At 37.5% G+C, this 13,356-nt stretch overlaps 1 protein-coding gene across 5 annotated transcripts in view; it reads left to right on the forward strand.

The window, feature by feature from the left end:
• Positions 1–13,356, forward strand: part of LOC123871574 (sodium-independent sulfate anion transporter-like) — a 48,805-nt gene that overhangs the window by 12,165 nt on the left and 23,284 nt on the right. For all 5 annotated transcript variants that reach the window (XR_006797285.1, XR_006797286.1, XR_006797287.1 and 2 more), the window contains exons 2-3: positions 4,180–4,356; positions 7,304–7,570. Coding sequence is in view for 1 of the 5 variants with exons in the window: in XM_045915445.1 (XP_045771401.1) it covers positions 4,180–4,356; positions 7,304–7,570 (444 nt within the window). In the remaining 4 variants the exon portion in view is untranslated. The remainder of the gene's footprint in view (positions 1–4,179; positions 4,357–7,303; positions 7,571–13,356) is intronic.

Raw genomic sequence — 13,356 nt, forward strand, 5'->3', positions numbered from 1 at the left:
AATTTCTAGTTCAATATTTGGGTTGTCTTACGCCAAACACCAAAATTTCAGGTTTCGTCATTTCGTCTACGAGCTAGAGACCTGCGACATGCACGGACGGACAGACACACAGACGGACGGACACACAGACAGCAGAGTGACATAAATAAGGCTCCGTTCTTACGCTTTGGGTACGGAACCCTAAAAATGTGCTAATAACCACAACCTCCGCGCCAGTAATGCGGGTCCACGTGTGCCGCACTTGCAATCAAGGTCGAAATGTCGCAATGGTGACAAGTTCAGCAGATATCGCGAACCTGACCTACCTGCTATACTGCCTACTTAAGTCTTCGATTTCTATATTACCTACTGTATTCATTGAATAACAGGTAAATACCGTTACATAAACCAAATGCACACCTAAGCAAGCTGACTCATGCATGGTGGCGGTGTCGCCTACTTGCGCATGAGTGTCAGCAGCTTAGCAGCTGGCGGAGGGTCAAAGACATCATTTAGATAATCTGGATATCTCTGAGCGAAACTATCGGATATTCGAAATCTATCCGAAATCGTAACCGAAAATTTTTTTTTGCAAGATAGCTCATATTGATATAGATTATTATTATCATGCTTAGTTAAAACCCCACCAAATGCGAGTTGGACTCCCACACGAAAAGTCCCATACCATTGTTCAACAAGTATTTCGATTACCGCTATCACAACAAATAGGTGCAACTCAATGATATTAGAAGAAAAACTCTTTTTTCTTCTAATATCATTGGTGCAACTTAATAAAAAACCCAAGATCGAAAATTTCATAATGGCTACCTTGCAAAAAAAAAAAGTACAGAACCTCGAATTTGTTTATAATCTAAGGACTGATCGCAGATCTAAGAAGGGATAGAGAGAACAAAAAAAACTTGTGTTTTATCTTATACGATGCCGATGGTACGGAATCTTTCGTGAGTTTCGTCCAACTCGTACTTGACAGGTTTTTATTTCGGTTGGAACGCTGCTGGATGGAGATTTCTGAGTACGCTTAACTTAGATCCAATCAACTCTGACGGTATCGTGTTTCGATACTAGAAATCTATGACGTTGTCGAAATGTGCAAACTTGTACTAGTCCTTGTATAGTACCCTCAGTACGAGATTTAACTTGTCACCAATTTTGATAGTATTTGATACTCGAAACAAAGAACATCAAAGTAAAATGGACCTAATACTCCTTGGTTTAAAGCCAAAAATTCAGTACTATTGATTTTAATTTCGCTTCGAGCGCTGGCTGTAAATATATGTACAAACTAAACGCTAAAGTGTTTCGACTCTCGAATACTATCAACGTTGATGAGAAGTACCAGTTTTGCGATGTACTACGTAAAACTGTGCTTATACTGTGTCCCTAGTAGGAGATTTTTAACCTATTCGATCGCGTAAAAGTGAACTGCGTTTTGTATGGAATTGAAACAGCGCCATCTAGTGACAAGAAGATGGCGCTGTTTCAATTCCATACAAAACGCAGTTAACTTTTACGCGATCGAATAGGTTAAAAATCTCCCACTAGGCACACTGAGGGCACAGTGTCTGCAAAGTCCGTATCGCACAGTGGTGACAAGTTCAGCGTTAATTGCAACCGGTCAACCAGTAACACATTCAATCTATCACTGACCTATTTACCTACGTTTTTTAAAGGCTAGATAGCTATACTTTATATTTATAGCTAATTAAGTAGTTTAAACTAAAAAGATAAACCTACCTAGCACGTTATGGCTTAATGCGACGCAAGCAATGTATTTTCAAATAGAAAACCATAGATCTTAAGCATTTTTTTAAAAATTATAAGAAAGGTTTATTAGATCAACCACGATTGAACGTGTTTGTAATTTAGACAGTAATAAGGTAAGTTTTACCTCGGATTTTGCAATACAATCTCTACGTCCTTTATTTTTTTTGGATCTGTTCCAAGCAACATAAAGTCAAGTCAGACTTTGTACGTATCTTTTCACTATCTCACTTCGCTTTCAGCACTTAAAACTAAGTTGTATGCGGTTTCTCCTATCATGTGAGAATAGGCTTAGTACGACTTTGGATATCTCGATTCCCAAACGTTAGTAAAACATCGAAACGCTATAAGATTAAATTAAAATGCTAAAATCCATATCCATACTAATATTATAAATGCGAAAGTGTGTCTGTCTATCTGCTAGCTTTTCACGTGCCAACAGTTTAACCGATTTTGATGACACTTGTACAAGTTAGCTTACATCCCGAGCATGGACATAGGCTACTTTTTATCCCGGAAAATAAACAGTTCCCACGGGATTCTTAAAGTTCCATGCGTTTAACCGATTTATATGGGTTCAGAATTCATAGGTAGCTTGCGTCCAGGAAACTGACATCCTACGGGATTTTTAAAAACCTAAATCCACGCAGACAAAGTCACGGGCATCATCTAGTGTAACTATAAAATCATTCATCTAATATTTGCCGACCTGTCGCGAATTTTACATACTTAGGTATGCACTACGTTTCAGAAAACAAAAATCCGATTGATTAATATTCACATAATATTGATATCGTTAATTATTCCATGTAATTGGCGTAGCTATGCTTTGAATTACCAACAATGGATTCAAACAGCTGTTCCAATAGTTGACGTTATAAAACCACCTGTCAAAGGATGTCTCAATAATATTAATTTACCGCGATTCCCTAGCGTATTTATTAGCTTACGTAAACTCCACAATTTACTTGACTTGACTATTTTAGTTCACTCTGACTATTCTGTAAGTGTTTTAGAAAAATACTTAATGATTACCTCTTAGAAAAGTTTTAATTTTTGGCATTTTGTTACTATTATTTTAATATTTTTTGTGACAAAGTACCTACTTAATGTGACTAATTTTACCAAACCATGTATTATACAAGTGTTATATCAGAACAGATTGCATGGTAATTGGCAAAATTTGACTGCACCCTTTTATTAACATCTCCACTGTTTACCCATATTCGCAATAAATAAAGAGTTGAATTGAATTGAATTTAGTGTTTTTTTAAGGAAATTACTTAACTGATTTAGATTTCTGTAGTCTTAATTTGTTGCATATAGCATAACTAGCTGATGCCCGCGACTTCGTTCCCGTGGATGAAGGTTTTTAAAAATCCCGTAGGAACTCTTTGATTTTCCTGGATAAAAAGTAGCCTTTGTGTTAATCCAGGATATTATCTATCTCCATTCTAAATTTCAGCCCAATCCATCCAGTAGTTTTTGCGTGAAGGAGTAACAAACATACACATAAACACACACACATACACACAAACTTTCGCCTTTATAATATTAGTGTGATATTATAGTGATAGAAACGTTTGTAATACGCCACCCCACACGATAAAAAGGTTAAAGTAGGTTTCACTTAAATATTTACTTAGTTGCCTTTTGGTTCGTTGATACCTACGGCGTTATCCAATTATAAGTAAGGGTCTTTTTTGGCAGTAGGTAGATAGAATATTATTTTTGTCATACTTCCTAATTCCTTCTTTCCGGCTTGATTTAAAAATACTTTATTTTTAGACCAAGCTAAGACATTTTCAATGTAAAGATAATAATACAAGTAGAGCTCGGTTACCTCGGAGCTGCAGTATTATTTGTATTCAAGATCAATTTAGTGATCTAGATTTTAGTAGGTCGCCTAACTAAAGGTGCCACTTTTGATTATGCCTTTAATTATTCATTAAGTATGCCTTTAATTAATTATTAATTAAAGGCATAATCAGAATTTGTTTTTATTTGTTTTTTTTTTTTTTAATTTGTCAGGTTAATTTGTCTTTGCAATGTTTGTACCTAAGCATAATTTATTACATGTAGGATGATGTAGGTAGGTTTATTAACTTGTATCATTAGCATTCATCTAAGAATATTTTAAGATCTACAATATCTAAGAATACCTACTATAAGATATACAAGTTTTTAGGTACGGAATACCTTGCAAGCGATCATTGATCTTGTACAACTAACTTTTCGCAGTTACGAGTATGTGCGTTTTAAGCAATGAAATGATGTTTCTTTCACCGTTCACCACTAAAGCATCACTTGTTTTCAACCCTTCTCATTCTGAGAGGAGACCCGTGCTTAGTAGTGAGCTGGCGATGGGCTGCTGATGATGATGACGATAAATGATATTAAAATAGTTTGTTGTTGCAGTGTCCAACGGAGGCTACCCCCCCTACCCCTCCACAAGCAAGAAAAGCAAGTGGAAGAGCGACGCGGCGCGGCGGCTGCGGGCCTGCTGCTCCAAGAAGACGCTGCTGCGAAGGATACCCATCCTCGCCTGGCTGCCCAACTACTCCTTTCGAAGCGGACTAGCGGATATCATAGCAGGTATACCGAACTATTTATACTTGCACAAGAGGATCTCAGCCTCCCATGGATGCCATTCACGCCTATCTCGCGTCAACCGACTGTTCCGGGGTCGACCAAAAAAATCAGGTATTATCTTCATCATCATCAACCCATCGCTTCTCAAAGGGAGTACGGATTGGCAGACTTCACACACCTTTGAAAACACTTTAGAGAACTCTTAGGTATGCAGGTTTCCTCACGATCTTTTCTTATTTAATTTCATAAAACGCACGTAACTCCGAAAAATTACGGATATAGCCTAGTGGTTAAAACGTCAGCGTTCTAATTGGGGGTCGAGAATTTGAATCCGAGCCTCCAACTTTTTGGAGTAGCTAACAAATGGAAAGCGATATTTCAAAGTGTGCTTTAGAGATTAATCTATTTCCTCACTTTACTTTGTATCCCTATATAGCATTACAGAGTCATGCTTAACTTCATCGTTTCTAATTCGTTAAGCCAGTCTAAATACACCAAAATCAAATGGATCAAAAAAACTTTAAAACCCAACTAAGTATCTATCAATAAAGATGAAAGCTTCAAAAGGCATAGGTGCTCGATGCTTTGCTTTGCATAAGTCTGTCCAGCACCAACGTCTACTTGACTAGACATTTGAATAAGTAAATGCTGTTAAAAGCTGACAAGCAAACTTATATGACCTAGCAAACATACATGATGTTTGCTAGGTCACTTCAATTGGCTTATACCTGACTTATACATAAAGACATGGAATAACTTCCTATCTAGACTTCTAGAAAAGCATCCACTTGACATACAATCATAAACGCTTATGAAGTAACAAATAAAGGGAAATGTAAGCTATGAATTTATAAAAATTACTTGCAGTGGTCATAAAGTTAAAAAGTAAAAGAAGTCAATAAAGAACGTGTCAAACTTATCCAAGGATGAGCTTAAATTAGAAAACGAAGGGATCAAAGAAAATCATCATTACTTGATTAAAAAGTACTCGTTCAGCGTCGAATCAACGTGTTTTTCTATACATCTAAGTAAGTGTTGATTAATCAGCAGAAAAACCAAACCGCTTGAATGTGGTACAAAAACTTTGACAAAAAGTTTATGAGCGACAGCCGACAATATTCATGATGTTTTTTTGTGATTATCTTCCATATCTGAACAATTTACTTTTCGCACGTTTAGAGGAAGTTCATTTTCCGGCAGATAATTTAAAATTTTCAAAACATATATAGACCACACAATAGCACCAGAAGTAAATGAAGTATTTATTGTATTGCGCCTGAGTCGGCACAGACGCGTGCGCGACACGCTTCGCTGATCGTTTACTTATCTCCACGATTCGATGTACTTCAGTGCCATTTAGTATTTTATGTTATCAATTTAATCAAGTACCTATACCTACCTATAGTATTTGCTCTCTCTCTCCAATAAGCCTGTAGTAAGCCAATATTACTTATGGCTTTTGCCCCAAGCGTATCTTGCTCCCGGCTCTACCACCCGGTTCGGGAAACACATTCTATTTCTACTGAAAAAGGCCCGGCTGACAAGAAACGCAGTTACTGACTCCTATTATTAGTAGTAGTAACACATTATTAGTAGGTGCTTAGTAAACAAGACTGTACAGACAAACAGCCATAAGTGTACCTACCTGGATGCCTAAGGTATACTTTCGAAGTACATACTTCGGTAAGCCGTTTTGCCAGCTCGTATTTCCCGCGCACAAATTACAAAACATGTAGGAATATTGTGGAATCAACTACTTTTATTAGCGGTTTATATCATAATTCATATGGATTATTATATGTCAACAAATTCCTAAAATGCTTGCAACGCATTAGTAACTTCTCTGATGTGATTAATCACACATCTTCCGCCTACTTATTTGCTCGCTACTTTAAAAAGCTCGTTGGTTGAGGTTTCAGTCATAATGGTTAATGCAATAGCCATGAATATGTAATATAAAGAAAGGCGACACTATAGGATTCTTAGCACATGGCATTTGAGCATATTATTTAAATACACTTACACTAGAGGATAGGATAACGACCCTACATAGTTGAATAAGCATTGAATTTCTCAAAAAATGTAGCTTTGCTCGAGCATGAAATTAAAGATATTTAATTTAGTGTGACTTCTGTCTAATTTTCAGGTGTTTTGTAAGACCTGGCCTAGATCCAGAGTCTAGACTCTTTGTTGTCGACAGATCTGCGGAATGAACTAGTAAAATATTGAAATTAGATATTATTGTTAGTCACGTATTTTGCTCAGTTGGCAAATGGTTAATGAGCTAAGAACCCTGACATGTAAAATTTGGAACATTCAAGGGCTTTTACTTGAAATCAAATTAAAAATAAGAAACTGACCTCAATTTGTTATATTATGTGACGATGTGACGATTCAAAAGCACTTGTAAAAGTTTAATTGAATAAAAATATTTTGTATTTAAATTTTTTTGAATTGTGTGATTGAAAGTCTATCTACTGGCTGTTGCTAACTGAACGAGGGCAAGCATTTACTCTTATCCGCTGGGTGTACTCACAATCCATTTTTCATCTCCAATAATATTCACCAGATAATCACTTTTAAATAGTAGGTGCTTAATTAGACAGCCCTTTCTTTCAAGTTAAAAAAAAAACAATAATGTTAATCTCGGTTCAGATTTGACACAGTTGTGAATAATTACGATCTAGGTACCAATAAAATAATACTTCAGAAAATCAATCCCAAGCTTTGACCACCAGTAACACCAGTTATAGTGGTAAAATGTATAAGGCTCATCAGACATTATTCCAACATATTGTACCTACATTTTATTGAATAAATCATTGAATTTGAATTTGAATTTGAGAGCTGGCTGCCTGTGCGTTCAATCAGTCAGTTATACTTTTAAAATATAAATAATTATTTTATCTGTTCACCAGAGGAATTGACTCCGCAATGATATTGTCGGCAGGAATAACGGTGGGGCTGACGGTGATCCCGCAGGCGATCGCGTACGCGGGCGTGGCGGGGCTGCCGCCGCAGTACGGCCTGTACTCCTCGTTCATGGCGTGCTTCGTGTACACCGTGTTCGGCTCCGTGAAGGACTCCGCCATCGGCCCCACCGCCATCGCCGCCATCCTCACGCGCGAGAACCTGCACGGCCTGGGGCCCGAGTTCGCCGTGCTGCTGTCCTTCCTCAGCGGGTGCGTCGAGCTCATCATGGGCATACTTCAGCTAGGTAAGATCTTCAGAAAATGGAAAGCAAAACTGTATTGCTAAGGAGTCAAACACCTGGCAACTAATGGCAACCTTACCTACCCGCGAGAATTGCCAGTTTAAATCCATCTTTTCATATGATAGTCTTGACGTATGAGGGCTGCCTCCTTAATCTTCTTCTTCATAAATATAAGACTGTTGATCTCGTGTAGACATAACGGTCAGACTTACTTTTTTATTCGATGAGAAGAATATTAAATAGTACATTTTATGAAGATAAAAATCCTGGGAAAACGGTAGTATTGTGGAAACCCAAGAGAAAGCGACGATCGAGCGACGGGACGCGGACGTTTCCAATTTTAGTTCAGACCGTCTAAACGCGTGACTTCCTCAAACGCTGATGTCGATTACCTATACATATCAATACAAGTATTCTTCCACAGCATCTTAAATAATGCGCGCAACTAACTTCAGTTTTACAGCAACTACTACTTGTAAGCGCCTTCTAGTTGCTTAAGTTATTATTATATATTTAATTACGCTATCATACATACACACATACAAACACTCACGCACACATAAAATTCCATCCTATTACCCGCTCTCACACCCCGCTCCTGTCAGTTACCTTTGAACCGGCGTTTACGCACGTCGAGTCTGAAACCCGCTAACTGCGTGACGCCCGCTGTACAAAACGCCACGCGCCGCTTGTGTAAAAAACTCATATAACGCTAAATTAATCACGCAAAAACCCGCTATTAAACTGTAAAAACGCTACGCTAAATAAATAAGTTAAATCACACAAACTTTAAAATTAAGTGAAGTGTTCTGCGAATCTGTGCTTCGAAGAAACTATCCACGGAATACGAGAAAGGGAAGACTTCAGACCATCCGGTGACCTATCCTGCCTAAATCCAGGTATTTATCCTACAATTTCTCTGGTCCTTCGAACCGGATCCAATTTCTCTTCCTAGAATCGTATTCATATACAATTCAACACTAAACACGCTATTTATTGTATATTTCAATATTCATTGCAATAGAATTACGTTCGGAACATAGGTACCGCCGCTAACAAAAATATACAAAAATCTTGTATAATTACGCATATTTATGTTTAGATCCACGCATTACATTATATTAACGCATTATATATAATTATTTATGTATATTTTTCAATATTTAAAGATTAAAACTTTTTATATCTACCTACAACTAACTCATTATAAAAATTATACCGCAATAATTATTCGCACGTATTGAGTCTTATTCACTCGAAATAACGTTTATTATCGCATATCAGATATCAGAATGTCGAAATCTAACGAAACCATTGTTAGATTAGAGGCTAAGAAAGAATTCTTGTTTTTATCAATTCAACAAATATATGATTTAAGTCTGAAGGTGAGTGATCCTGTGAACAAAACGAATTTCTTGTCTCGCGTTCAAAGTTTAGAGAAATTACGTCAAGATTTCGCAATAGTTATAGACGATTTAATTTCAGCCTATTTGAAACATGACCCTCTTTATACGCCGAACTATGCCCCACTAGGCGCATTTGACACATTATACTGTCAAATTCAATATACTCTAAATGAAATTAAAAGTGAATCTGCGGTGTCACAGTTTGACAACCAATACAGTTTGTTAAATAAAAAATTACCTCCGCTGAATTTAAAAACATTTGACGGCTGTCCGTCAAAATGGACTGTCTTTTATGAAAACTTTTTGAACTTAATCCATAACAACAATAGACTCACTGATGTACAGAAAGTCCAATACTTAGTTAGTTGCTTAACTGATAAGGCGCTTTTGGTTTGTTCTGGTATACCACCCACCTCTGAGAATTATGTTATTATATGGAACGCATTATTAGAGAAATATCAAGATACTAGAGTGCAAGCTACTCAATACATAGATACGATTTTAAATTGCAAACAAAATCAACCGCTCGAATCTTTTGTTGATCAATTTTGCTCCGCGCAAGCGGCATTGCAACGCCTAGAAATACCAGATTTATCAGACTTTATGATTACGCACATTGCACTCTCAAAGTTAAGTAAAGATGTTGTCTCATTATTTGAACAAAATCATAAACACATTAAAATACCTACTTTTTCCGATTTAAATAACTTTCTAAAAGAACAATTAAAAATACAAACTTTACGCTCCGCTCAAGTTAATACTCACACTCCAAATAAAAAACCTAATTCATATAAACCTAAATCGCAAACTCAGACTTATACTACTACAGTCAGCAACAACAATAATTATAATTTAAATTCTCAAAATACTCAACGTAAGTGCTTAATCTGTAAAAATCAAGACGCTCACCCGCTTTACAAGTGTGAGGTTTTTAAAAACCAAGACGCTAAAACTAAGCTAGACATAGTGAGAAAAAATAGATTTTGTGAGTTCTGTCTAGGATTTCATTTAAAATTCCGCTGTAAGAGCCAGGGTCGATGTGGGAATTGTGCGTCTAGCTCACATCACAGTCTGTTATGTAGCTCTTTTTCTAAGCCTAGGTATGAACCCGGGACCTCACAGTCACATGCCACCGCTTACTCACTGAACCGCTATGGTGCTAACAACAGTAACACTCCGATACAGATGCCACCGCAGAATGATAAATCTAGCGATTTACCAAAGATTACAGCACCGCTACCCGCACCTCACGCTCCGCCAAGTAATCCTACAGAATTAGCACTTTCAGTGACTACCTCTTCACGCAATTACTCGAAAGATACAACTGTACTTTTACCTACCGCGAAAGTAAATGTATGTAGTAACAATACGCAATACGCTATCCGTTTATTTTTAGATACAGGTTCAATGACTAATTTTATTTCAAAAGAATGTTGCCAACGCTTAAATATGAAAATTAAATTCGCTCCGTCAGTTGTAAAAGGCATTGGTCAAACAGAAAGCACATCCCTGGGATTCGTAACATTTAAAATTTACTCTCGCTTTGACTCACGCTGTTCTTATACTATTACCGCTAGGGTGATAGACACAATTACCGACCACTTACCAAACGCTCGTATCGATGTTTCCCAGTTAACTCATTTACACGCATTGCCATTGGCTGACGACGATTATCATACTCCAGGGCCGATCGATTGCCTAATCGGTAATGAACTGTTCCCCTTCTTGCTTGGGTGTGACAGAGTGGTCTCGCCTCGTTCGTCTGTAGTCGCGGTTCAAAGCACGCTAGGCTACATACTGATGGGGAGAGCAGACTGCGCAGCTCACAACTCGACTCACCGCTACAACGATTTTAAAACTTTTTTATGTCACACAGACTCTCCGTCACTTGATGAAATTACTGAACGCTTTTGGTCATTAGAAAATGTACCTAATAAAATTCACATAAGCCCTGATGATGAAGCATGTGAACGCATCTTTAAAGATACTTACTCACGCGATGAAACAGGCCGATATACTGTTCACTTACCCTTTAAAGATGATCCCGCTAAACTCGGTGACTCATACTCGATCGCCAAACTCCGCTTTCTTCAATTAGAGAAGAAATTAAACGCTAATCCCGCTCTTCGTAAAGATTATAACGCAACCATTCAGTCATACATAGACAAAGGTTATCTTACGAAAGTAGACAACCCTTCACGCGATATAAATTGTTATTATATTCCGCACAGAGCTGTTTATCGCCCTGATAAGCAGACTTCGAAAACTCGTATCGTTCTAAACGCTTCAAGTCGAACTACCTCCGGAAAATCGCTTAACGATTTATTATATGTAGGTCCTAACTTACAAAATAACATATTTGAACTCTTAATAAATTTACGCTTATTCTCAATCGCAGTAACCGCAGATATTGAAAAACATTATTTTCAATTAAATTTAACGCCCGCGCATCACGCTTTTCAAAGAATTCTTTTTAGATTTGACACTGATCAATCTATTGACACTTATAACTTCACCGTAGTATCATTTGGAGTATCTAGTTCACCTTATCTCGCCATGAGAGTCGTGCGTCAGCTAGCTGAAGACAGTATTGATAGGTACCCGCTCGCAGCTAATGAAGCTACTCATCACATGTACATGGACGATTACATGAACTCAATCGATGGTTTTGAGAAAGCCAAAGAAACTTATCATGAAATGGTCGATATGTTCAACTCAGGTGGTTTCAATTTAACCAAATGGATCTCCAATGACACTAAATTTCTAAATGAAGTTCCTAGCTCTCATAAAAATCCGCACGCAATTAATTTTGATTCAGATGCTCAAGACGTTACAAAAATAGTAGGCATGCAATGGCATCCTAAACTCGATACTTTTACTTTTAAAACCAACGCTAAGGAAAGTCCACGCGATTATACAAAACGCTTAATTCTTTCGATTACCGCGCGCCTGTTCGATCCAATCGGTCTAATAGGTCCTGTTACCGCTTTTATGAAACTTCTCGTCCAAGAATGTTGGAAATTAAATCTCGACTGGGATACTCCAGTACCCAGCTCAATCGCTCAACAGTTTGAACAATTTTGTAATGAATTACCACATTTAGAACAAATCAAAATTCCACGCTACGTAGGTATGAACTCTGAATCCCATGTAACGCTCATAGGTTTTTCTGACGCTAGTGAAAAATGCTATGGAGCCGCCGTTTACATACGCGTAAGTTCAGATGAACATTCTTCTGGATCTATTCATTTGCTCGCTTCAAAATCTAGAGTCGCACCGCTTAAGAAAACATCACTCGCTCGACTCGAGCTTTGCGCATCTCTTCTATTAGCCAGTTTAATTGATTTGATACGTGAAACTCTTAGCAAGCGCTGCAAAATAAATAACATTTACGCATTTTCGGACTCTACAGTAGCTCTTTCATGGCTGCATTCTCCCGCATATAAATACCATACATTCGTTGCCAATAGGATTACCGAAATTAATTCAAAGTTATCTGCTGAACATTGGTATCATATAAAAGGACGCGAAAATCCTGCGGACATTATATCTCGTCCAGTCACGCCGAAAGAATTATTAGAACGCAAACTTTGGTTTAACGCTCCTCAGTGGACAACGCATCCTATATCGCGATGGCCTATAACGCCTTTTCAAGTAAACGCTCATAATGAAAATTTTGAAGAAGCAAAAATTACTGTTCTAGCAGTTGAAACTTCTGTTTCCGACACTCAACATCCGATTGATATCTTAGCCGAACGCTCTTCTAGCTGGTCTAAATTATTGCGCACCATTGTTTACATGTTAAGATTCTCCAAACGCTTAAAATCACGCGGTTCTATTACAGTTTCAGATCTAGATTTTGCAGAAACTTATATAATTCGCTATGTTCAAAATAAACATTTTTCTCAAGATATTCACGCTCTCAAAAATAATAAACCTTGCTCGAAATCGATCTTAAAACTTAACCCATTTCTCGCAGACGACATCATCAGAGTTGGTGGTCGTTTAAGCAATTCGCAATTAAATTTTGGTCAAAAACATCCAATAATCTTACCTTCTAAAGACCGCATCACTCAACTAATAGTTGATTATTATCATATCACTAATTTGCATACAGGACCCGCGTTATTACTCGCTTTACTCAGACAGAAGTTCTGGATCATTGCTGCCAGAAACTTGGTTCGACAACGTGTACACAAATGCAATATTTGTTTTCGCACCAACCCTCAATCTACTTTTCCACAAATGGGAGAGTTACCCGCTTTTAGAGTAGCGCAAGTTAAAGCCTTCGTTCACACCGCTGTGGACTACATGGGACCTTTCTTTGTAACTCACATTCGCCGCCGAGGTATTAAAAGTCATAAAGCGTACGTCTGCATATTT

Source organism: Maniola jurtina, chromosome 14, assembly GCF_905333055.1.
Source record: "Maniola jurtina chromosome 14, ilManJurt1.1, whole genome shotgun sequence".
NCBI classification, from domain to species: domain Eukaryota; kingdom Metazoa; phylum Arthropoda; class Insecta; order Lepidoptera; family Nymphalidae; genus Maniola; species Maniola jurtina.